The sequence below is a fragment of the Erythranthe guttata genome, chromosome 13, assembly GCF_056151865.1.
Source record: "Erythranthe guttata isolate IM_541 chromosome 13, IM_541, whole genome shotgun sequence".
NCBI lineage: Eukaryota > Viridiplantae > Streptophyta > Magnoliopsida > Lamiales > Phrymaceae > Erythranthe > Erythranthe guttata.
In genome coordinates this window covers 15,818,326-15,843,639 of record NC_142545.1, presented here as the reverse complement: position 1 = coordinate 15,843,639, position 25,314 = coordinate 15,818,326, and the positions used below count along the sequence as shown (strand labels likewise).

The 25,314-nt window shown below is 37.4% G+C and overlaps 4 protein-coding genes across 7 annotated transcripts; 1 reads left to right on the top strand and 3 right to left on the bottom strand.

Moving 5' to 3' along the window:
* Positions 1-139: 139 nt before the first annotated feature.
* On the bottom strand, positions 140-8,680 carry SFR6 (sensitive to freezing 6). 2 transcript variants are annotated; one of them, XM_012993331.2, is made up of 16 exons: positions 8,058-8,680; positions 7,688-7,756; positions 7,026-7,114; positions 6,735-6,847; positions 6,484-6,585; positions 6,306-6,390; positions 4,958-5,554; positions 3,923-4,538; positions 3,680-3,759; positions 3,136-3,218; positions 2,754-2,990; positions 2,449-2,626; positions 1,761-2,275; positions 1,220-1,396; positions 730-1,107; positions 140-628 (listed from the first exon to the last, which is right to left on the bottom strand). In XM_012993331.2, exons 1-16 carry the CDS (start codon positions 8,402-8,404, stop codon positions 482-484), a joined length of 3,813 nt encoding a protein of 1,270 aa, XP_012848785.2. In that variant the 5' UTR covers positions 8,405-8,680; the 3' UTR covers positions 140-481. The 2 variants fall into 2 exon arrangements, with proteins under 2 accessions (XP_012848785.2, XP_088668378.1); XM_088812252.1 differs by having other exon boundaries at positions 6,306-6,385; positions 8,058-8,611.
* A 1,624-nt stretch (positions 8,681-10,304) lies between these two features.
* LOC105969143 (cold-responsive protein kinase 1) lies at positions 10,305-13,528 on the top strand. Of its 2 annotated transcripts, none has more exons than XM_012993885.2 (7): positions 10,305-10,634; positions 11,200-11,385; positions 11,635-11,747; positions 11,962-12,172; positions 12,260-12,494; positions 12,615-12,765; positions 12,869-13,528. In XM_012993885.2, exons 2-7 carry the CDS (start codon positions 11,301-11,303, stop codon positions 13,196-13,198), a joined length of 1,125 nt encoding a protein of 374 aa, XP_012849339.2. In that variant the 5' UTR covers positions 10,305-10,634; positions 11,200-11,300; the 3' UTR covers positions 13,199-13,528. The 2 variants fall into 2 exon arrangements, with proteins under 2 accessions (XP_012849339.2, XP_088668379.1); XM_088812253.1 differs by having other exon boundaries at positions 10,510-10,634; positions 11,185-11,385.
* Positions 13,529-13,726: 198 nt separating this feature from the next.
* LOC105969072 (clathrin light chain 1) lies at positions 13,727-16,756 on the bottom strand. Its single transcript, XM_012993803.2, has 3 exons — positions 16,055-16,756; positions 14,488-14,641; positions 13,727-14,382 (listed from the first exon to the last, which is right to left on the bottom strand). Exons 1-3 carry the CDS (start codon positions 16,435-16,437, stop codon positions 13,960-13,962), a joined length of 960 nt encoding a protein of 319 aa, XP_012849257.2. The 5' UTR covers positions 16,438-16,756; the 3' UTR covers positions 13,727-13,959.
* Positions 16,757-17,347: 591 nt separating this feature from the next.
* Positions 17,348-25,090, bottom strand: CPL1 (C-terminal domain phosphatase-like 1). Of its 2 annotated transcripts, none has more exons than XM_012993551.2 (17): positions 24,332-25,090; positions 22,789-23,265; positions 22,355-22,565; positions 22,111-22,268; positions 21,955-22,025; positions 21,753-21,858; positions 21,489-21,572; positions 20,686-21,279; positions 20,523-20,586; positions 20,025-20,155; positions 19,881-19,934; positions 19,536-19,632; positions 18,989-19,227; positions 18,818-18,904; positions 18,494-18,559; positions 18,241-18,317; positions 17,348-18,035 (listed from the first exon to the last, which is right to left on the bottom strand). In XM_012993551.2, the coding sequence occupies exons 1-17, from the start codon at positions 24,593-24,595 to the stop codon at positions 17,927-17,929; spliced, it is 2,889 nt and encodes a 962-aa protein (XP_012849005.1). In that variant the 5' UTR covers positions 24,596-25,090; the 3' UTR covers positions 17,348-17,926. The 2 variants fall into 2 exon arrangements, with proteins under 2 accessions (XP_012849005.1, XP_012849004.1); XM_012993550.2 differs by having other exon boundaries at positions 20,671-21,279; positions 24,332-25,073.
* Positions 25,091-25,314: the final 224 nt, after the last annotated feature.

The following is a 25,314-nucleotide window of genomic DNA, read 5'->3' as shown; positions in this document are numbered from 1 at the left end:
TTTTTACTTTGGGTTTTTTTTTATTACATATAATAGTTGTAAGATTTGTTCATTTTCTTGAGTTTGTTAGCCAAGTCCCTACAAACACCTTCAAATTTAATCCACAAGTCAAGGTTAATGAATCAAGACAGGTTAAGAATTTACTGACAAAACAGGAATAGATATCCCACCGTAATTCAACTATCCAAAACTTCAGTTTATACAAATGATCTAGGTATACTCTATCGACTATACTACATTTTCCTGGTAACATTAGACATCGTTCTAAATGTCAAACTACGAGCGCAGGACAAAAGACAGCAAGAGTGAGAGGACTATGTTCTTGACAGTTTTTAATGAGCAAGGCGATTAGTTATATATACAAGAAAATTTATATGCAAACGGAGGACTTAGAAATTAATGAACGAGCTATGCATGCATATTATGTTGTGGAAACGACGAATAGTATATATATATATATATATATAGGCACATGATAATTTCAGACAACTCGAACCCATGTTCCTCCGCACATGGGGCATCCATATGCCCATCGGCTTATCCACCATATCTCTTTCTCGTTCTGGTTTGGACTGCTGCTATCGCCACGTGAAGCAAAAGCAGATGTCTGCCTCAAGCATCTTATGCACTGCAAAACAAACAAAAAAATAAATCGGAAGAATATTAAAGTACAAATTAGAAAATACCAGAGAGGAACAGGTGAAGTAAGAACAAAAATAAAGCACCCACCTTGTACCACACTCCTTCAAGCCCTGTTCTCCAGACAGATGTTACAACATCTCTTCGGGAACCCATGATACCATAATATGCTCCGAGGCCCACCGAAGTGTTCAATCCGAAAGCAGCATCTCGTTCAGACACCCTACGCTTTCTAGGCCACAAGGTGTGGGTTCCATTATAAACATCACCGTTTTCAGACGAACCTGGGACGACCAAATCCATCGAGCTGCTAAATTTAGTACCCTCGTCTGAAAGACTAGTATCGTCCGAATCGGACCAAGGTCCGCCAAACATATTCCTCTTATGCCATTCTTCGGATGGAGGATGGAGTTCCAGCTCCCGTAGAAGCAGACCTGCAGCATCTGCACCTCTAGGCCGAGGCATATTCTGCCGAAAGCAAATAAGCAGAAGGAATAAGAATGCCGATAGAATTTCTTAGTACGGAATTACATAAAAGAACTGTTCATGAACTTTGTACAACATTCAAAAAACAAGGTACCTGCATATGAGGGCCAAGTGATGCTTCTACAACCTCTGGTAGAACAGTATAGTTTCCATCAATGTAGTGAAGGCGGACCTGGATATTGCTGCTGCCAACCTGGGAAACAGGTAGTGGACGTGCCAAACCAGCTGTCCTCCGACAAAGATCCATAAGTATAAGGAAGAGGACCTTCACCTGCACGGAAGTCCAAACGGCCCTAAATTATCAAAGAACATGAAGAGTTTTGATGATAATAAATCTCCCCAATGAAACATGGGAATTACAATATCCAAGTTCGATGTAGAAAAAAGTTACTTTATGTGCGATCTAATTTAAACGCCACGGGAAAATTAACATTACTTGAATGGATTCTTGTGTTGCATGTTTGAAAGCATTTCATATGTTCTAATTCGAAGTGCCATATATAAAGGGTCACCCTTTTGTTTTCATTATTCCTTTTTTTCCTCAAAACTACGTCCAGCTCAGTTAATAAAACCGGAACCTATATATATATATATATATCCATCTCTCGTGAAATCATTTGTTGTTATCTATTTACCTCCTCAAACGTATATCCTTGACCAGCATTTCCGGAACCAAATCTTGACCGGCCAGGTGGACCTTCTTCAGGCCCTTTTGCACCATTTCCGGCCGGTCCAATTCTTGGAACTTGTGTTTCCTCTGATCTGGTTAAAGTTGATGACGGTTTTGTAGTTACTGAGTTGGTTTCATCTGATTTGCCTGGCACACCAGGCTTTTGGACTGATGGATCAGCATGTCTTTGAGCAGCTCCAATAAAGCGGGGTAGTTGTGTTCGTCGGAAGAAAAAACAAAATAGCAAGAGCTGACATAACCGATGGAGGAAATGGCAGTCTCCTATAAGCCTAACAGCTGGAGTTCCTGGAAAGGTTCCTGTATTGATACTTATTGGCATAAAGGTCGACGGGCCACTTATCGGATTTGGAGCTGAACTGGGAACACCATCCGTTGTACTACTAATCTTGGCAATAGCTCCTTGTACCCAGGCTTGCATCTGAGTACTACCTGTAGAGCTCGCAGTTCCATTTTGGGTTCCTGAAGATAAAGTCAGTTCAACATCCATCGATCAAAATGAGAAAAACACAAGGTTGTGTAATGATTAGGAAGATCATAGCAGAAAAATGAAAATCCACTCCATTTTGACACTAATTTTTTTATCCAAACTAGCTTCTTACATTTCACCATGTGGAACTACATTATCTACTCACCTGGAGTTGTAGTAGTAGCAGTAGCAGAGGCAGTCTGTGTGGGGCTTGTAACCAAATTACGGCTTCCACCTGTGCCAGCTGTAGCAGCATGGCTTGCCAGTGTACGACAGAAACTTGCATAACGTCGCAAACGAGTAATGAAGTGTGATGCTAGATCAAGGACTGCATCAACATAGGCCTGAAATTATCACAGAGAAGAGATGCCGATCATAATGAACACTATTGTATATGATTTTAAAGAAGAGTGTTGCAGGAAGACCAGAAGAAGTAGAGGAAAACATAGCAAGGCATGCTAAATAGTAAACCTGGATGCTAAAAACAAGCGCTGGTTCAACAGCCATTGATTCAGGGTCGATACCAGATAATGTCTCGCCAGATGCTTGCCAAGGTTCTTGCACCAAAGCTGAAGGATTTATCAGAGCTGATTCAATTCCTTTACCAAGCATGTCCAGCAACAGCCTTGCTTGCATGTCCAGGACCATAGCCCTAACCTCTTGAGCGGCCGTACCTTCTAGCAGCCTACATTTTATTCTATCCAAACTCTGTGCATTGTCCACACAAATGTAATGAAAATTTAAACAAAACCATGTTTCATAAGTTATGTTAAACAATAATTACGCTAAGACCATTCTATCGTATAATTCGAACTAGAAATCGAAAAAATGTACATAGAATTAACTGACTCACAGGTCCATACTGCTGTCTGTGCTGAGTGGAGGGGAGCGAGTGGAAATCAGCATCCAACACGGCGATAACACTGTTGAGCGAAACTGGGATATAGAATTTTATGGAATCAGCAGGGTGCAAATACCATAATACAATGACATATTTCTTAAAATGACGACCCATGTGCACTTTTAGTTCATATTTTCAACCAACACCAGCACGAGAAAAATTACAATGATTCTCAGAGTGGATTGACCATCATAATCAACTAAATGAGGTCATAAAAAATCTGAACTGTTTATACAACGTTTGCTTTATTAAGAGATGCAGTTAATATTGCTCTATTAGTTTCTTCCCCAGAAAACTAACTAAACGTAATATGTTCAAGACAAGCACACAGACCTATTCTTTTTCCCTGCAGTCCCCCATGCCAAAGTTTAAGGCCAATGTGACGCAGGGGGGCAAAGGACGTGAGAATGATTTTATTCCAGTAAATAGACATACAAGATACGCTGAACTCGGCAGAAAATATTTTCCAACTCAAGGACAAAGTTGTAGTTCTTACCAATGCCATCCTCCGCAGCACTCTGTGTACAGCCAACAGCATCCCACCAGTCAATTCCCACCAAGAGACTCCACCAAAATCTGCCACAATAAGGCAACTATACAGCTCAGAAGTATTATACAGGCTTAAAATAAATTAATGGTATCTAGAGCTGTTATAATCTAGATACTCTCGGAATAGGTTAGAGTAAATCACATCTAGTCAATTTCAAAATGTGACCTTAAACCTATTCATCAATTGTACCTTTCAGCAATAGCCCGCTCCCAAGTTGCAGAATTAGCTTTTGCTTGACTGCTAGAAACAGGAGGGAGAACCCGAATAATTTTTAACATAGTACAATCCTTGCTAGAATCGTTCCAAACAGAAGCTGAACAACAACTAGTAGAAGAGAAAGCAGGGGCAGCGATTGCAGAACCAACATTAATCTGGTAGCTATCAACTGCTCCGAAGTTTGCACCAGAGAAAATATGAACACCGCCTCGTAGAAAAGAAACAGCAATCTCACCGCCATGAGCAGAATACACAATTCGAGCAAGAGTTCTAACATCAAAAGGCAGATCAAACGGATCAAAACTGACCCTCTTTGCAGTCTCAACACCATATGCAGGAGTACTTTCCCCATCACAAATTGGTGGAACTACTGCTGCTCCAGGACTTCTAAACTCACTGGCTGCTGGAATGCATTTAATCACTTTACTCACCCAAACTGTTTGTGTTGGTGCCTGGCCACCGAAGTTAGAACTAGGGTTTCCAAATATCTGATGGATCACAACATCCTCAACAGATGATTCCCAGCGTTGAACTCTCCAGCCCGTGATTGAAGGACCCTCATCAGGATCATAAGGGGACATGTATTGCCCTGCATAAACGGAGAAACAAGAATTGATTTAGGTAGAAACTTGAAGGACTCGATTTTTTGCACGAAGTGTCAAAGCAAATACGGGAGGCCAAAAGGGACGACTAACACGGCAAGAATAATATGTACAAAAAGTAGTTGTTGTGGTTTTCCTTTAATTTTCCCTAAAATAGAGACCTCTCCGACACCTGACCTCTTCTACGACTTCAAAAAAAATTCTAGTAAAATGGAAGATATAAAAGAATGAGCAAGTCGTAATCTATAACGTATGTGTGGATCAAGAATTCTACAATACTAAATGCAATAATTTACTTTCTTTTTCTGGTGCATAGACTAATGCTAAATGATTGAGCCACAAATTATGAGAATTTAAGCAGAAATGTAAAGTTGAAAAGGATAGACATCAGTATAAAAGACGATACCTTCAACAATCACAACAGAGATCACGGAACCACCACGTGTCGGATCAAAGGCAACTGCAGTAACACCAGAACCCCAAGTTGTGGTAGCCGCTGACTGAGCTGCAGTCTCAGGACTCACATATGCAGAAAAATTTGAAACTGGAGAACAATGAAGTGCTACCTTGTCACTGTAATCCTGTTCTGTCTGCTTCCCCCCTTGTTTTGCTTCTAATAACAAATACTCCTGCCAGCTAAACAGATATGCAGCTAACGGGGCAAAACCATCCCAGGAAGGAGGGTTAAGCGATGGTGGAACTCCATTATTCACAATTGCCTTTGGGGTGGACTGAAAACCATTACCGGGGCCAGGTGTAACTTCCCAAACGACAACAGTTGATGGGTTAACAATGGGCACACCAGCCACATGCATGGCTCCATAATCAGTGACAATAGCATCAGCAGCCATTATTCCACTAGGCCCAGCTCCCAGAAGCCCTTTACTAGTGCAAAACCACTTGGATGTTGCATCACTCTGACTAGGTGGCCATTGAGACCAATGGAGCTGAACTGATCCCGAAGAGAAAACAGAGCAAACACAAAGAAAATTTGGCCAACCAGCTGTCACCAGATACAATGAACATTTGCTCAGAGGTAATTTCAGAAGTGGGCCAAGTGGCCAGTAGAACTGATAACTGATAAATGAATATTAGATCATGACTAATTGCACTTGGATAATGGAATACAGCAGTTAGTAAAACTGACATCAGTGATCCTCAATTGCTGACTTCACTTTATTAGCGCAAGAAAGATACCAGAGTCAAATAACATGCTTCACACTACAGAGTGCAGTGCATATGAAGCAAGAAATGTAAAATAGGATATACTAAGGTCTTACTACGAGCTAAAGTTTATTTTCCTAACGCAATAAATAAGAATTATAGTTCTCCAACTCCAGAAGATATCTACCTCAGAAAACTAAAAAAACTAAATCAAGGTTTCTATCAAATGCTTGTTTTCCAATCTTTCTTTATTTCAATTGTATTTTCTGGGTATAGGTTTGGAGGTTGGGTTGCATTGGTCGGCCCACCTAGTTCCTTACTTTTTTCAGCAAATCAGAGATTGATTACGAATAAATCCTCACCGAGGAAAGGATTTAACATGAGATACACTGCTTGACTGAAACTTAGATGATATATAATGCATAGACAGTCACATCCATCTAAAAGGATTGTGCCCATGACAAATGACAAACATGACGTTTTCGAAAATAAACAACTTTATCGTCACATAAAGTTTAAATCCAAGAGAATCATCACTGCTCACAAAGAAAGCTATCGACTGATAAAAGTACAAAGAAAAAACTGTTAACCTGGAGCATGTGGTTGCTGCGAAAGAAATTTCTCCTCAAATGTAGATTTTGTGGAACCACTGGATCTAGCTGAGAGCCACCTATACTAATTTTATGGCAAACCAAGTCAGCATAAAGCTAATACTAAATTAGGAACATGTTTTCTTTTAACAACCTTAATGATCATAAAACTACATACCGGAGAAACTCCCGACAGCCATTTTGTAGCAACTGCGATATCCTGGCGCCATTCATATTCCAGCTGCCAGCAACTAGCCTCTTTCACAAGATTTGCTGGTCCCTGAATGATCATACCAAAACAAACGCAATAAGAAGAAGGAGATGATGTCTGTTTCAAGCAAAGTCAATGGCATTTTAAATCAAGCCCTACAACTGAAACAGAGGGCGCTGTTTTTTTCACAAGTGTTCAATTCAATGGAACAAGCATACCTGGGAAGGCTGAGTCCAAATGGTTGTCCGTCCATGGAAATTAGCTATAAGTAATGCACGGGGACATGAAGTAGGGGACCACTCCATGAATTGAACGGAATCGCGAGGAGAATCTATCAAAACATCAAATTCCAAGAGGTACAGCCAATTGAAACATCACATAATAGGGAAGCACCCAATACCAAATAACATGACATATACGATCTCACACATTCAACTAATGTAAAGATGAACAATGCCCAACAAATTCAACTAAACGAATATTCACACCAATGTAGTTACAGATCATACCTGCTATAACATTGAAAACTGTACATTCAGTTGGTCGCTCTGGTATGACCAAATGTATGGGGATCCAAAATGGAGGGATGGTAGATGAACTACAAAGATACATAAATGTATATGTTAATCATATGTTTTACAGATAGAACAGAACAAAAAGCGACACGGTTTCCGACCCTGTATGTTTACAAACATATTTAACAGTGAACATTGTGAATCAGAATCATCTATGAGCGGACAGCATATCGGACATTGAACAAGTTCGACCCATAATATCCTGGAACGAAAAAATATTGTGGATAGATGCTTCTAATGGCCATCATGTGATGTATTGTGGTGGTATGATCAATAAAAAAATTACACCAACCACTAACGTGAAAGATTGCCAAAAAAGTGTGACAACTACGAAGAAATGTGGATCGCAGAAAGACAAGCATTCAGCAACAAACAAACTCATCATCTTAATACTCTTAAACTTCTATATAACCTGTTTCTGTGCATAGTTCCCAAATTCGTAGAAGTTCAGCCATCACTTGTGAACAGACGTTTAGGTTTCACAATATAAGGCTAAATACAATAACCAAGTGATCTCTACCATTATAGCTCAAGAATTTCAACAAATGAAACTACAATAGATTAAGATGTGTGGACCTGTGATTTAAGGTACAAACCTTGGGATCCTCGCACATGTTTCTGATGCACAAGCTATGATATTCAACTTCCCACACCAAGCAACGGCACTGTAAGAACCAAGAGAAACGTCTAAATATGAAAAACTTAAGAAACTACTAAGTAATACAAGCATCAGTAACACAGAACAGTAACATTTCAGACACGCACTAGAGTAAAATAAAAAAATTAATAATAATAATAATAACCAAAATAATCAACTGAATGTTACAGGCCATTTTAAAACTTGCTTAACACTCAAATTTGACAGAATTCCACTAAAAACCTCAATGAAGCTAGGACTCATTACAAAATCAACAATCTCAATATATCCACACAGACATTTCGTAAAATTAACCTAGAAAAACATACCTAAAAGTGCGGCATAGCTCGGGAACACTCATTTTATAGAGCAAATTAGACTTAGGCTGCTTAAGCTTGATGCAGAAAACAGTAGCTGGATTGCCAGAGTCCTCATCCAACGGATCGTCAGTGGGAATATTCGAAACCGCAGCTGCAGATTCCTTCTCCGTCATCACCTCGTCGTCCTCTTCCACCGCAGCAGCAGATTCCGGTTTCTCGTCGGGGGAATGAGAAGATCGAGGAGAAGAGGATTCCTCCTCGGATTCCTTAGCAGCACCAGTAGCTACTGGACCTGGTGGTGGTGATGGTGGTTGTGTGGGTTGATTAGAATTGGTGTTGTTGGTAGTGTCATTCATTTAGAAAAGAGGAACCAAATGACCAAAAACCCTAATTTATATATATAAAAAAGTTAGAGAGAGAGAGAGAAGAGGAGAGAGAGAGGTGAGAAAGTCGCGATTGAAGGCGACAGGAATGACTGTAGTGAGAGAGAGAGAGAGAGAGTGGGGAGAGAAAGTGAAGAGATGATTCGAAGACAAATTGGGGGAAAATTCAATTTCATGGGCGTTTTTGTTTCTTTCTTTTTCGCTTTTGCTATCGAATGGGGGAGCACTTCGTCCTCTTCTTCGAAAGTCTGCTGTCTTCTTCCTTCTAATTCCTTTTATTATTTATTTTTAAATAAATTTTCTTTTTTTTTTTATACAAAAATATTATATTTATGTTAATTGAAATGATAAATACAGGATGATTTTTTTAGTAAATACATGTCAATTTTTTAATTTTGATTTGTAATGCCATTCCACTGGTTTAATTATATTTAATTTAATTACATTCAGTGTCGTTAAATTTTAGAATTAAATTGGGAAAAATCATTCAAAATATGTCCATTGATTTGTCTTGAAATTGAAAAAGTAGAGGTTTCGATTTAGATTGAAGAGTTTACGAGTGATTTTGTAGATTAAAAACCCAAAAAAATTAGTGGAATTTTTTTAGCTAGGAAAGTTGTACAAATCTAAAAAAACGAGCATGGGATATTTTGATGATTAATAATGCGATATTTTGGCAATATAAATATTTGTAACTAAAACAATGGAATCGGTCCTAAGTTTTAATTTATTAAATAAAATGTCCGACGTCTACTAAAACGTGTCCTGTATTTATCAAGTCTCTTGTGTTAGTGGGCTGCGGTTCTCCTCCCGAACCTGTAATAAAAATTTGATGGCAAATATTACTAACGGCCCCAAATGGAAATTTAAAAAACGAGGCCATATATTTATTAAATGGGCTTATTATTATTGGGCCATTTTATTAGAAAAATAAAATCCGTTGAATTTCTTTTTAATTTATTTCTCGATAAATAGATGCTTAAGATTTTAACTATGAATGATTCAACAAAATATTTCCATATTCGATGCCACCTGTCCCATTTGCTAACCACTTGTTTAGACTTGGTAAATTGCTTCCGTTTGGTTGGTCAAAGCAGGGAAAGTTCAATCCAATATCCTCCCGCCACGTGTTCACGTTGACCTGGCAACATAGTTTAAACTTGGGTTGGCAAGATTGAATAATAATTATATTATTATTATTATTTCTTTTTGTTATTATGTAAATGGAAAAATGTCTTGGTCAACTGATGACAAACTAGGTTTACTCTTACTAGAATATTTTTTGTGTTATAAAAATATAATTGTAAACCGCGTTTCAAGTTCCAATGTTTGGATTTCGTCTTTAAGGTTGATGACAAATAGTAATATTTAGGTTTTGACTAAATCTTATTTACGAGTATCGGCAATTGAGTCATACCTAACTGAAACTCGGTAGCTCAACTCGATTATATTTTAGTCAAGTCTATTTTTTAGTAAAATCGGGTCAAGCTTGAGTCATCGATTCATTTATGTGTCGAGTTTGAGCTATTGTGGCCCAATATCTAGAAAATACGTTGGAGTACATCTAAAATTGCTTCTATTTATTTTATGTTTCTTCATTTTAGACTATGATGCATTTTTTGTAATATGAATTATATAACGATTAGACAGTTGCAACGTTAAACTTCATTTATTTTAAAGAGCAAATTATGGTTTTTATTTTATTTTACAATTATATTTTTTATCTTATTTAACTCTCAATGAATATTCTAGATTTTCTTCTTTGACTATGAAGGTTTTTTATTAATTTTTTTACGAATATGTTTGACCAAAGAGTTGTAAAGTATTGTAATTATTTGACATAAATTTGAAGTCTAAAAAAAATACACGAGTCGAGTTTGAGTGTATAGAAACTAGTACCAAGGTCAGATGGTATGAATAAAATGGTAAATAAAATAGAAAATTAGGAAAAAGGGAAGAAGAAACAACAGTCGCTATCAAAATTTCACGCACGACACACACATACACACAGTGGAAATACAATACAAAGGTGAGAACACAAAAGCAAATTCCTCTCGCGCGAGTTATGAATTGCGCATTCAAAACCACGAGTCGAATCAGTAAGACGAGTTACCCCAGACCCCACCGCCTGATATTCTCCAACATTTTTCTGCATTTACCGCTACATTCTTTCATCATCCTCCTCCCGTGCGCCGATTAATTTGTAAGTAGCGAATTGTTTCTCGATTTTATGTTTTTGGATGAATTACGTTTTTTTTTTTTCAATTCGACGGATCTCAGTTTAATTATGGCGTGCTTAAAAAATGCTGTATGAATTAGGATTAGGCGGTCTGAGTGGTTGTGCTGGCTTGGTATTGACTTTTGCATCTCAATTGGCCACAGCTTTTTTGTGGAATTCGTATTTTATTTGTTTGAAATGATTGATTGATATTACAGTAGCTGTTTGAGATTTTGGGTTGCAATGGTAGAAATCGTGTTGTATTACATATTGAGGATTTCTGCGATCACTTGTAGTAAATTCAGCACCTGGTAATCTGGTATGCTTGCCGTACAAATTAACACGAATTAATTGATTTCCATGAACTGAAATTGCATCTTTAAATGGCTAAAATCAATGGATTAAAGAAAAAAGGCGAATTGGAGAAGCGAGGACGGAAAAGAAATATCGAACCCTATTCAGTTAGTATAGACTATAGACTATAGACTATAGAGAATTTATCACGGCGATTTCTCGTTTGCTTCTTGTAATGTAATTGAAGTACCTGCAGGCGGGGAAGGAATGTGGGTATGAAAAGAAGGTGATGGCTAGTCTTTGTCCAGATTGAAGACACTTGAGTTGGATTATGTGATTAGTGTCGTTGAGCATAACATGAGTTGTAGCTGCTTTGGTGCCACAACCGTGCTCCAGAAGAAACGAGATAAGCATGTTCGTCAACCTCCGCAAGATGAAGAAGGTAAACACTTTATCATCTGTTGTATGGAGAATCATTGGAGTTGCTCTATATTCTTTCGAACAATTTTGTAACGATTCCTTGGAAACATAATATAACAACTGAAGCTCGTCTTAAAATATCCACTTCACGAAGACTGTGCTGATTATAACGTAGGATTGATTTATGAAAATTGAGACGCCCAGTGTTAATGGTATAGTTGAACAAAGAGGTTATGACGATTCGTATACGTTTTTTTTTTTTTTTATCCAGGGGCCTCAATTGCAAAGACGAAGAATTTCTCATATAATGAGTTAAGAGTAGCAACAAACAACTTCCATCGAAGTAACAAAATAGGACGAGGAGGTTTTGGTACAGTTTACAAGGTATTGCTTAATACTGCAACAATTTGGTCTGTTATTTCTGTTAGATTCCTTTCCTAAACGTAATTACAGGCTAAACGAAGCTTCATATTTGTTAGACTTCTATATACTCCTCTTGGTACTAAGATTTAGAGAGCAATGAAGTTGATGAACACTTTATTTTATGCGTTTCATTTGATACTGTTTGCATTTTATTAACTCAATTGGTGTTGGATAGGGCATTCTAAAAAATGGAACGGAAGTTGCTGTAAAGATGCTTTCTGCTCAGTCAAAACAAGGAGAGCGCGAGTTTTTGACTGAAATTGATACCATATCCAATGTCGTACATCCAAACCTCGTTGAATTACTTGGTTGCTGTGTTCATGGACCTAACCGGATTTTGGTGTATGAATTTTTAGAAAATAGCAGCATCGATCATGCACTATTAGGTATATGGTACATTCATTAGTAATTCTGGAGCAAGTTAAAAGATTTCGTGTTTCTTGCAGAGCATAATCCTTAATATGTATGTACAGGTGCAAAGAGGTCCGTAAAATTGAACTGGGAAAGGAGGTCCGCGATTTGCATGGGGACTGCCAGAGGGCTTGCGTATCTTCACGAAGAACTCACGCCTCACATTGTGCATAGAGATATCAAAGCTAGTAATATACTTCTGGACAAAAACTTCCAACCAAAAATTGGAGACTTTGGATTGGCTAAACTTTTCCCTGATGATATTACTCACATTAGCACAAAACTAGCTGGAACAACGTATGGCTCGTTTTTTGTTTCTTTTCGATTCTACTCATGTTTTCACTAAACGTATAAATTATTGTTTAAAATATAATTTGTATGTTTCCTTTTTTTTCCCCTTTGGTTTGTTCCAAGCAGCGGTTACCTGGCACCTGAGTATGTAATAGGTGGTCGCCTAACTATGAAGGCCGATGTGTATAGCTTCGGGATTCTAACACTTGAAGTTGTTAGCGGCAGGAGCAGTGCAAACACCAATTACAGAGGAGCACATAAGTTGCTAGTCGAATGGGTGGGTAAATATCTTATAATTCCTTTGGTAAATAATAGGTATTATTCATTTCTTTCTGATTAACTGAATAATTTCTCGTCATTCGTATTTGGTTGATTCATAGGCTTGGGAGCTTTATGAAGAGGGAAAATTGGTGGATCTGGTCGACCCGGAACTTGAGGAGTTTGAGGAAAACGAAGTTGTAAGGTACATGAAAGTGGCACTGTTTTGCACTCAAGCAAATGCAAGCAGGAGGCCATTGATGAGTCAGGTCCTTGAGATGCTCTCTAGAAATGTTAAGCTAAACGACAGCCAACTCACCCCTCCAGGTTTCTACGAAGATTCGGGCCAATTAAGCGGTAAACTATCGAAGAATCATAATTCATCTGAAACCTCGACCAGCTATCAGACGACTTCTTTTCCTATCACAATCACTCAGGTTACCCCAAGATGAATTTGAAGGCCTCAAATCCACTATTCTTCGAGATTTTTTTTTTCTTCTTCTAAATTGTTTATCCAAATCTGTGTGTATTTAAGTTCCACATGGCATCTGAATGATCCTTTTTCCGGTGCCATGTTATTGTTTTTTCGATGATCTGCATCGGGTATTTCCTGTATTATAGGAGGTATGTTGCGATGACACATACGTAGAGTAGAGGGACATATTGCGAGAATGACCTATTTTTTTTATAGTACTCAAACACATGATGTATGAATTACGAGGGGTTTTAATTCTTTTACAGCATATGAAATTATTCCATGGTGACAGTTATTTCTGTTTAAAGACATGATGTATCTTTGTATAGTGGCATTTGTGAATTTCACTGTCATCTATCCTTCGTTTCAAAAACTAGTTGTTCGAAACCTATAAAAGTATATATATATATATATATATATATATATATATATATATATATATATATATATATATATATATATATATATATATATATATATATATATATATAGGATACAAGTCATCTTGGAAAAAATAAAAGTAAAATTAAAGTACCAGCCGATATATGTTCAACAAAAAATTACAGCACAACAACACAAATCACCAGTTGTTTCAAACTCAATAAAGGAATTGCCAGACCCAGCCTGGAGTTTTAATCAATAAACATTAACAATGCAAAATGCATGGAAAAATCCCGAAGAGGAAAATACGAGTATGAAAAAAGAGAGAGTATGCAATCAAAACTTGTGGAATTTTAGCTAATTAGCTGGCAGGTCATTCGCCGGAGCAACAGATTCTTTTACCGTAACACCGTTTGGAGTTGAAACTTTGGCAGGTGCAGCAGCAGCAACTGTTGCCTCTTTTGTAGCAGCATCGTTTCCATTTTTGGCATTTTTCGGGTCCTTATCATCCTTGGCAGGGGTGGGTGGGGGTGGGGGTGGTAGCATGTGCTGTGGGGGTTTGTGCTTGAGCTTCACTAATAAACCACGCATCCTCGAAAGATCGGTTGGTTTACCAGGTTTCGGGCCTTGAATTACAGAGATTGATGGCTTCTTATCTTGATCCTTCTTCTTACCCCTCTTCTCAATATTGGCCACCTCGTTAGGAACGATCTCTGCTATGGCTTTCCAGTACTGTTTATCGGCTTCTTTGTGGAATTTTTCTTGACTGGATAGGTATGACTGTTCGATGTAGATAATGCAATAAAAGAAATGATGTTTTATTAACTGCTTTAATTGGGGTAAAAGATGAACAAGATTATATGTTTAACGCTGTGAAACTCAAACCTTTTCTCGGTCTCTGTTGCTAGTCTTGTTGGTCTCTAAATTAAGCTGTCTTTTCTCGTAGAAAGCTTTTATATACTCTTCAGCTTCTTCGAGGATTTTGTTTCGCATTTCTTTTTCCTTCTTCTCCTTCTCTTCCAGACGGATGGTATTTTGCCTGCATCCAAAACCCACAAAGATGAGAAAAACTCGGGTATAACATACCTCAGACTATCTTTCAACCGTACGGTGAATAAATACATAGGGCTGGTAGAATATACTCTCTCTTTCTTGTAAGTTGAAATCATGGATAAGATTTAAAGACTCTCCTATAAATGCTTCAATATCCAGTTTGTCGAAAGTAGAAATTTTCAATCAGTAAATGTTAGGGAAAGTCTTAAGACATGCTCGTTGTCAATTTCAAACTAGTGGAATCAAATTTCAAAGTGTTCTTCAAAGTTCAATACGGTCTCCATCACGTTTAATTACCATAACTTAACCTTTCTCCCCCTGGTCTCTGGCTTTAGCATCAAACTTATTTCCATCAACTCTAGTACCAGGCTATCCAAGGGATTTGACTTACCCAAAAAAAAAAACGATATCTGTAAAAATTTCAAGCATTTTGTTGTTGATAGTGATTGTCATATACCACAACTACCTCTTCTAGAAATCATAATCAACTATAATATTGTGGTCTTGCTGGCCACATAGGGGTGGAAATCGGACTGATCAAACCACAATTCCTTTCCAAAAAAATCAGCAAGATCAGAAATTGAAACGAAAAGAAAAAAATGTTCCAAACATTGGAAAGTTTCATATCGGAATCAGCGGAATTCGGGAAATTCCATTTATTTAGTCACCTAAAGTACAGAATACATAATAATATGGATATTATAAGTGCAAAATTCGGAATTCTCTTTTGGAATTTTTGGAAATTGAAATCGGAAGGAATCTCATATCTAATCCAATTCGAATGATTTTTTGTTTAGAAAAATCAGAAATCGGAACGGAATCTCATATCTAATCCAATTCGAATGAATTTTTGTTTGGAAAAATCGGAAATTGGAATGAAAAATATTGTTCCAAAATCGGAAATTTTCGGATCCAAATCGGCGGAAATCGGAAATTCCATTCCAATTTCCACCCCTATGGCCACATGTTGAAATTAAGACCGATCTATATGTTTGATGGGTGCGAGAAGGACCGGACACACGACATATCATTCATGAATTTTAGTAATGGTTAGCTATAACCTTCTTATATGCATCTTTATCTCAATATTCAAGCTAGATCTTCGACATAAATGCATTTCTCTCTACTAATTCAAGTCAAAATCTGTCCACTGAACTGATCAGCGACCAGTAAGGAAAATATATGATCTAGAGGGATCCCGTTTACAAGATTCAGCAACAACAAATCAAGTGATTCAAGTCTTTCAAGAGTCAATCGCAGCTCTATTTTGGCTTATAGTTTTTTTGAGATCAAAGTCAAATTCAATCAACAATAAAAGGCAGATCCGAATTTACATACAAAAAACAAAAATTACTTTGACACAGATTAGAAAATTCAACACAATTAGAGAAAATCTTACCTCCGCCATTCGCGAAAAGCGAATCCTTCTTCTTGCATCTCAGTAGGAGGCGGAAGGATCGGTCCACCCGAGCTGAATATTCCCTCGGAATCATCCCCCATGTTGTAAGGCGAACTTCCATGGCCATTGGATATCGGAACCGAACCGTCTGATCCGAACGGCTGAGGATTCGACCCGTACCCGAACGGATCCGGACTGAGCACGCTCTCCACCGTCACCTCCTCCGTATCGCCGTAGTCCGGAGTGTAAGCGGGGGCCGAGTACGGGGGTGTGTCGGCGGAGGAGAAGGCGGCGTATGAATCGTCGTAGGTGGTGTACCCGCCGTCGTCAAACGAACGCGCCGACGCGTCGCCATCCATGCTGTACGCGTCGAACGATGCCATCTCTCTCTCTCTCTCTCTCTCTAAAACAATGCACTTTCTCTCTCTATGTTCGATTCTCCTCTCGTTACATATAGAATTTTTGTGTATATATATAATATGTAGAGTACGTGCTTGAATTGATGTGTCTTTGTTACCATCCAAAATATAATATTTCTTTTTTGTTTAGGGTTCTGAAGAGGGACTAATTGTTTTTCCAGTTGCTGGATATTTAATTTGCTTATTTACTACTCATAATAATACTTCCAATTTTAAGTTATTTGTTTGTTTTCGAACCAAACAAGAAAATCTCAGGATGAAGAAGATGGGTTTTTTTTTATAGGGAAATTAAGGTTTAAATACAATATATATATATATACACACACACACACACTCATTTACTTTTAATATTGTACAATTTAATAATTTAAGGTTATCATTAAATATGTAAATAATAAGTTTATTAATAATACATATTACAATAGATTTTGAATCTTTAACGTTTTCAACTTGTTATTGAATTTACAATAATTAAATCGGTACGTTACGGTTGAGGTACGGTAAAATAATGGATTGGATAATTACAACTACCCCTTCAACTATAAATCTTCTTAAACATGTATGTTGAATATTCTTCGATTCGTACCCATTCGAATTCCACATTTTTAAAAAAGATGATCATAATTTGGGCCTCTTTGACTTGTAAATATCAAATTGTGGTACATCAAAAACTGCATTTTTGCACAAAATGATTACAAACTAGATAACATTCAACTAAGTATAAAAGATTTTGATGAATTTGACACCATAATAGTGGACGTATAAAAAGATTCATAGTTGAGGGAATGATGATTGTAATTACCCAAACATAAAGGGATTTTTTCGTAATTTGACCTTACATCATGACATGGTTGGCGTAATTTACCCAAAAATATTTGAAGAAGTAAAGCAAGACCTGTATTAGAAGCTTAGAATTAATCAGACATTATATATATAAAAACAAGTAAGTTTAACCAACAAAATCCTGTCATCCCAAATCATCAGTGAACAAAAAAAAAACAAAAAAAAAAAAAAAACAATGAAGTTATCATATATATCTTGTATCTATCTGTGCCTGATCACTGCAATATGACCAATGCTTGTCCTTTTCAACTCCAACAACAGATGATTCTTCAGGCAAAATCCCCAAGTGACACAATTTGAAGATGCCATTCATTATCATCATCTTCGTTTTTTTCTTCTCTCTTTTTCGAGGATTCGCATTTCAGTTCCAATATGTAGATACAAAAATTCCCATAGATCACAAATATGTACGTCGTTTAATTCGAACTAATAGGCAAAACTCTTGTGCAAAACTCTTTAAAAAGGAATCGGAAAGAAAGCACAGCAGATGGGCAGCGCCTGGACCCCAATTTACATGTATTTCTTCGTGCGTGTTAAACAGAATCGTGGGCCCATATTATACAACAAAGGCGGGAACCGAAGAAAGAAGATAAAAAGGTTGTAAGAGTTCTCACGGTACAGGAGAGCCATTCCTGGGGTATCTGCCAAATGACGGCAGACGCTGAGAAACTCGATTGAATTCTTGTTTTACCCTTTTGTTCGGTATACTCTGCATAGATCTGAACCAAGACTATTTCAATAACATAGCAATAGGATAGAAAGATGGTAGCATATTTCATTAGTTTGTAGTTTATAGGGCCATTGAACTTATGTGTTTAACCAAACTTATTGTTGCCTAGTTGCATTAATTTCTCGTTAAGTGTGATTTAATTCACCCAGGTACTGCATAACGATCTGAAAATGCCGAAAAGCAAATCCACTCACCTTGGAGAAGAACCCTGATGCCTGTATGGAAACTGACCGGGCATGGATTTCAGGGTTACAAGAGCCTTTTCAGCAGCCTAAGGAAAATGGTCTTTAAGTTAAGATCGAGAGAATCTAATAGATAAAAAAAGAATATTCATAGCGTTCAATTATAACCATAAAATGTAAGATTTTCAATTTCACGTCGAAAATAGTAAAATGGAAAGGGTGAAAAAAAAAAGATATAGAAGAATTTTGTCGGAAAACGTAATACCTGTGATCTAGCTTCATCCCATGTTAGCCCGATTCCCTTGCCCAATACTTGCCCGTTAACCTCAACCTACGTGCCAAAATAGACGAGTTAATTACCCAAGAAGATTCACATTATTCTTTACTTTTAGGTTCCTCTTTCTTTCTTTTTTTTTTCTCACTTTTCTGGGTAAAGGTTCCATGATGATGCCATTTCACCACAATGATTAAATCTAGTTCAGCTCATGATTCGCAATATTTTGTTCGAATAAATTATTTTCGAGAAACACTTGAATTCTGAGAGGTGGGAGGTTTTTAAGTTGTATGCAATCGTTAATAAATATCTGACCTGAGCATACACTTCGTTTCTCTGGCCAGGATTAGCCGAAAACTGTGGCTGAGTTTGAAATGTTACACCAAGGCCCTCCATTGTGCACTAGAGAATCGAGGATTAACAAAGGGTATGGAAATAAAATCAAAGGCATGTATAGAACATTGATTTTCAGTTAATGAAACTTACAAACTCTTTAAGCGCAGTAATTGAACCCATTATTGGCCTCTTCGAGACCTCAGTTCTTGGGTCTACAATCCGCGGCGGTGCTGCTACTGTTGAAAAGGGTAATCCTTCCTCATTAGGCAATGGTTGATATCCAAAAGAATTGGCATTACTGTTAAAACCATTCTCTTTCTGATTACCGACCCTACTCCCATCTCCAGGCACATAGTTGAAATCAGGTCTACTCCGTGACAAGTATTTATCTACAAAGAAATAGTTTATCACAGTCAGAATTTCAGCCAAATCATGACAAATGTGACTTTTAATAGGTTGTAAGACAGGTTTCCTAGAAAACTATCAAAATTAATTCTACGTTATTGCATGTTCATAATCAGTTCACAGAATGAGGCCAGATAAAGACTATGGACACATTAACCAGATAAAGAAGTAGATGAATATTTTGAGTAAGAGATTCAAATACATACAACATATATATGTACTTATATGAAACAAAAGATTATACAACACCCCATTCATTTCAACTATCAGGAAGCCGACATTTGTATGTTACCCGCCAAATATAAAAGAGACCCTTCGGCAGCCTGACGTTGTGCTTCCCTCCTTGTTCTACCCATTCCTTCGCCAATTCTCTCCCCTGCGAACAGAACCTGGAATAATACAATTACACTGGTCACATAACAAGATTTCAAAAATACTTCAAGTGCACAAGGTGTCATGGAAATCAAAGATTCCAATAATTTGGGAGAAGAAAGGAGGAAAAGTAATAGAGCTAAATGGATCGATAGGTGAGAAAAGGAGAGTGGGTAGAACATGAGTTCTTTTTATTTAGTTCTCATTTTATCTCTTCGTCAGTAAATACTAAATAGGACAATCGCAACTGAAAGTCTGAAACTACCTCTACAAAGAACTGCAGTCCTGTGCTTGATATAAGAGTTTGCTTGAACTCCACCTACAGATATTTGAGGTGACCATCACAGAAAATGATAGATGATAGCCACAAAACAGGGAGAAAAAAAAGGCATTAACAACTGTTTCATACCTTCGTTCCACACTTAAATGCAATATCCTGCAATGCTCCAATACACGTTTCTATGTAGGGGTCAATTTGTCCAGCTTCAAGATCAAAATCCTTGTTTGCTGAAGATGGCTGAGCCACAGAAGCATCTTCACCTTCAAGATTTAAATACAAAATGTAATGCTCTACTTCTGCCAAATGAAGTTAGAAAGAACTTGGTTTTGAACAATGATTGAAGAGATATCATTTCATATGAGAAGAAACAAATGATAGGTTCCAATAAAAAAATTGTGTTCAATTCCATTATAGGTTGTGAACTGTAACTTAATATGAGAACTTCATCAAATCGAATTCAGATATGAATTACTGATCAAGGCAATTGCATGAAATGTCAATGAATTTGGTGGCAATCTTGCTGTAGAAAAAAAGTCTCAACGATGACTTCCGTACAATTATGACACATGATAAAGCCTGGTAAAACTAGCTTTCTTTAGTTATGATAACAGAAGAGATGCGACTTACCGTGAAAAGAATGGAAATCAGGCAATGATTGGTTCAATCTTAATTGATCTTCTCTCGGGACTGCCTGTACACCATATCAGCGAACTTGTCAAACATGAAACTCACTTGGACTTCTATTCAAACTAAAATGTAAAAAATCGAGGTCTACCGAGAAATCAACTACCTCCTTTGGTAACCTCTGGCTTTCAGGAAGAATTCTACCAGGAGGAATAGAAGGCTCCACATTCTGGAGGAAAGGTGAATGATGACCTCGATTCTTGTCAATAGGCAGAGATTCAACATTCAAAGGGAACTCCTTTGGTGGTAGTGCCACTTGGTTCGGTTGTCTCGAGCTCATCTCTTCTTCAACAGGAAACCAGCCATGGGGCTGAACTCTTGGTACAGATACTTGCATAGGCGTGCGAGCAGGAAACTGAGGTTCACTTGGAGAGGGTCCTCTCATGTCTTGACCATGTTGCAAAATTAGCATTCTCCTTCTCGTATCAGGATCTAATTCTGATTCTGGCACCTCACCCTCTTCCCTTGCAGGAGAACTGCGGGAGGTTGTTTCTCCTTGTCCAAGTTGAACTAATGGTGGTTTAAGAAGTGTGGCCACTTGATGCATTTGCTGACTTGGAAAAGACATTGCTGGTCCTTGTGTTGTTGGTGGGGGAGCTGTAAAAGAAGAGGATGGTGCCATGTAATGGAGCACTGAGGCAACTATAGGATCTAAATTTGCAATTGGTGAAGGAGCAGTTGAAGAAGCTGATATTGCGTCCTGAATGTTCAGATTATCGTAAGGTAAGGTACTATTACCTACTGCTAACACTGTATTAGACATACTTTAAAGCACATCACCAAAAGCAGGAAAAACAAAATATCGGACAAGAAAAACTGCATATGCATAAAGACATCATCAGACAAAAGGAATCTCCAAAGTACTGACTTTCCACCATAGACAAAAAAAATTGCATATGCAAACTTCACCTTTAATCTCCTTTGTACTTCAGCATCTGCCATTCCATCATAAACAAGCGAGTCTTTGTTTCCACCAGAAGCTGAAGGATCGTCCTGAACAATAACAAAGAGAAAGACATCGTTTGGCATATTAAACTTTACTGACTGCCGCAAAGTCTCAAAAAATATGATAGTAAAAGCATTTGAAAGATCTCCAGCAAGCTGATTTTGAACTCGAAGTTTAGCGACTAGGACCAGATAAAACTTTTTTTTCTGGGGGGAAGGTTGACTTACCTCTGAAATTAAGTAGTTGCTCACATCAGGTGAAGAAGGCACATCTTTAATATCGTCTTCATATGCAACTCCGGATATTAGTTGTAACAGACCATCATCAAAATCCCTGTGTTGAATATATCAAATCAAACCCAATAGCTGGTACATGAGACCAAGTTATTGACAAATTAGAAAAAAACAATTACTGTTTGTAATAACTTACTTGAAAAAACCACCTCTGACATTGCAGGCTACATTTCTTGCAACACAGAGCACGGGGATAGTATTGTTAGCCTACAGGAATTAAATTGCAGATAATGTTAGCAAAAAAGTAGTTTCATTCATTCAGGCAGATAGATTGTCAGTGAAAAACCAGTACTTCAGCTTGAGGAGCATAATACGGAGCAAATGCAGGAACAACATGGACTCGTGGTTGATCTTTCTCATCCCATACTTTTAAGCGGTCATCAATCACCAATGCCATCTTAGGATGGCAGTTTCCATCTTGGAAAACATTGAAAAGTGATTTCCTAAACCCTGTGCAAGAAAAATGGATGTCCAGGCCATCACAAATGAATTACACTGAAAAGTTGAATTTAAGGCTAGAGTTCCTAAGCACGTACCAGATTTGACGCACACAACGCGTTCCAAAAGCTCCCTCGAGTTTATCAGATTAAATTCTGGATCAAGAAGTCTCCACATTTCTAAAGCATAATCTCTTTCAGCCATTGTGCAAACAAAAACTTCAAACCGCTTTCGACCTCTAGCAGTCAAGTAATTTCTAAGTTCCTCCCATGCAGGTCTTAATCTCACAAGCACACTTGTATCACGTATCTGCGTTAATACATAAATCATCCTAAATGATATGATTTCATAATCTAAATAAATAATTATCATTCTTGCTGAATTATATAATACAACATTAAGTTGCCAGAAGCAGCCAAGTGCTTTTCTTAAATATTCTCTGATACAACTGCATAAATTCTTGGAATATGTATAGCATTAACTCCCACTATAGGACAAAGATGTGTAAATAATAGATCCTGAAAACAATTACCAGTGGATTAATGCGAGTAAGAATTATATTTCTATCTTGCAGTCGTATAAGTGGGCGCACAATGGGTTGATGAGTCCCTGACAAAGCTGGAACAACCTCAGACTGCGACTTGATAACCTTCCCATTTTCGATTACCTGGTCACTTTCTGCGTATTGCTTTAATATGTTTTTATCATCCTGATAACGTTTAACCTCGGCTACCATCCCAGATGCACGTTGTTGATCAGACTCGGAATTTATTTTTCGCTGCAATGCCTCTATCCTATCTTCAAAAGAACGCATTGTGTTTGCAACTACGAGCGTTTCGTCGAGATCAAATACAATCCCAAGACATCTGAGATTCAGCATGACAAGGCAAGAATTGTAAACGCTTGATGCCACATTGAACCCCCAAAAACATGGGTTCCCTCCTTCATACTTCCTGGAGTGCATGGCAACTAACTGAATCTCCGCACCTCCAATGGGAACTACAGCAGTCTGCAAATATAATAACAAGATAATTAAATGCTGAAACTAAAAATGTTCATGCCTCAAATCCAAAGAAGTGGTGGAATTCTGAAAGGACAGTTCGAAATTTAGTATATAACATTTACAGGATTGCAGATAATTGATGATGAGAACAGATGCCACTACAGTCTTGAAACAAAATTTGACGCAACCTAAACTGCCACAGGCTAAAGTTAAAGCACATTGAAGCGTATAGGACGGAAATAAAAAAAAAAAAAAAAAAAAAAGGAATATAAAGAACCCCCCTAGACACGACAAAGCCAACCTTTCTGCATGGATGCCATTAGACACAGGTTACTAACAAAGGAGGTAGTAAAACCATGCCTTAATAACCATTCTCATCAACATAAATTTCCAGATTAAATGAACTTTGAAGAGGGAATAAAAATGTTCTGTTCAACAATTCAGCAACTCATGCAAGTGAACAGCTTCTCTCAGATTGAACTTACTTTCTCCCAAGAGTAAGTCCAATACAACAAATCACTTCCAGATTTATAGTCTCCCAAAATTGAGATATTAAACCATCATAGATGTCAAAGCCGTGCTCTTAGCATGTCAAAAGGCGTCATAACAATTCAAATAAGGTATTATCCTCCTGAATTAGATTAAATTTTATCAACTGTATGACAAAATCACATTTCAGCTCATATTGAAAAATAAAACAGAGATTCAGTAAAATGAACAGTGGAAATTCATTTCAATAATTCTGGAGTTCAATCTTTACATGTTGAATTCGTATAAATGAGTCAAGTTTATAAAGTTCACACTAAAAAAATCAACAAATGGTCCTTTGTAGTTTGTTCCTATGTCCAAAGTCCAAATCTTTCTGCAGCAGTAAGTTCAGTTCCCCTGAATATATATTCTCTTTGGAAAATTAGAACTTGCAGCTCCATTTAGATTTGTATGAATTATCCCAAAATCGAAAATAGGTTTTATTTTAGGTTGTAATATCTAATTAGGTCTGCATCAGTAACTGAATGAGCTGAGATATTTCCACTCAGTTTTGTGGTTTCTGTTTTTTGATGGGGGGCAATACCTTGTTATCTCTGAGACAGCTGGCATGCAAATGAGAGAGCGGCGACTCCTGATTCTTGGTAGTAGCTTCCAATTTGAAGCATATTCCGGTGGAGTTTATTGTGTGAAGCACGGCGAGCGGCGGGCACCTCTCACTCGGCGGTGAATAGTGTGATATCCGAATTTCTTTCAGCCCCTTCCCCAATACGACGCCGTCTTGCAGGTTTAACTCCGCCTCTCCCAGCACTCTCTCCCCTTCGTACACCACCACCAAGTTCCGATACATTTTTTTTTTCCTCCCAAAAAAAACCCCAAGTGTTCAACGGAAAAAGTTCAAATTTCACTACTCCAATGTGGTTTTTTGTGTAAATTTAGGGCAATATCAATAATTCAATAAAAAAATCAAAATCAACCAGTCGGTATCAGAAAATTGGGAACACACTTCTCTTCTTTGACATTTATCCGTTCCGATTCATCCAGATTTATAGATCGATTGCCGACGAAATCCAGAGGCAGTACATATTTTAATAAAAAAAATTAAAAAAAAAATACAGATTCCGGCGAATATCGATTGCCGTTACCGACGAATCGAATCCTGATTTTCCTGACGTCTTCAGAAATTGAGAGACGGGGGTTAATTTTTATGAGTTTCTGAAGTATTATACAGTAACGGTTAGTAATCATCTGGAATACATAGCGATTGAAAGAGAACCCTAGATCAAGAAAAGAAAAATGATAGGTCAAACTATTGTTTCTCTCCGGTCTCTCTTCTGGTTTATATAATAATAATAATAAAATACATTATAGAACAATTACAGTAATAATTGCTGCCACGTCATTTATTCGGAGACGAATTTTTCTTCCACTATTTACATTTTTACCATTTCTAATTTCTATTACATCTCATTTAAATAACTAATTTTTTTATTTTTTTTTGCATTTTGATTTCAGAATATTATGCATAATAAAAATAGTTAAAATAAAAATATAAAATAAATAAACTTT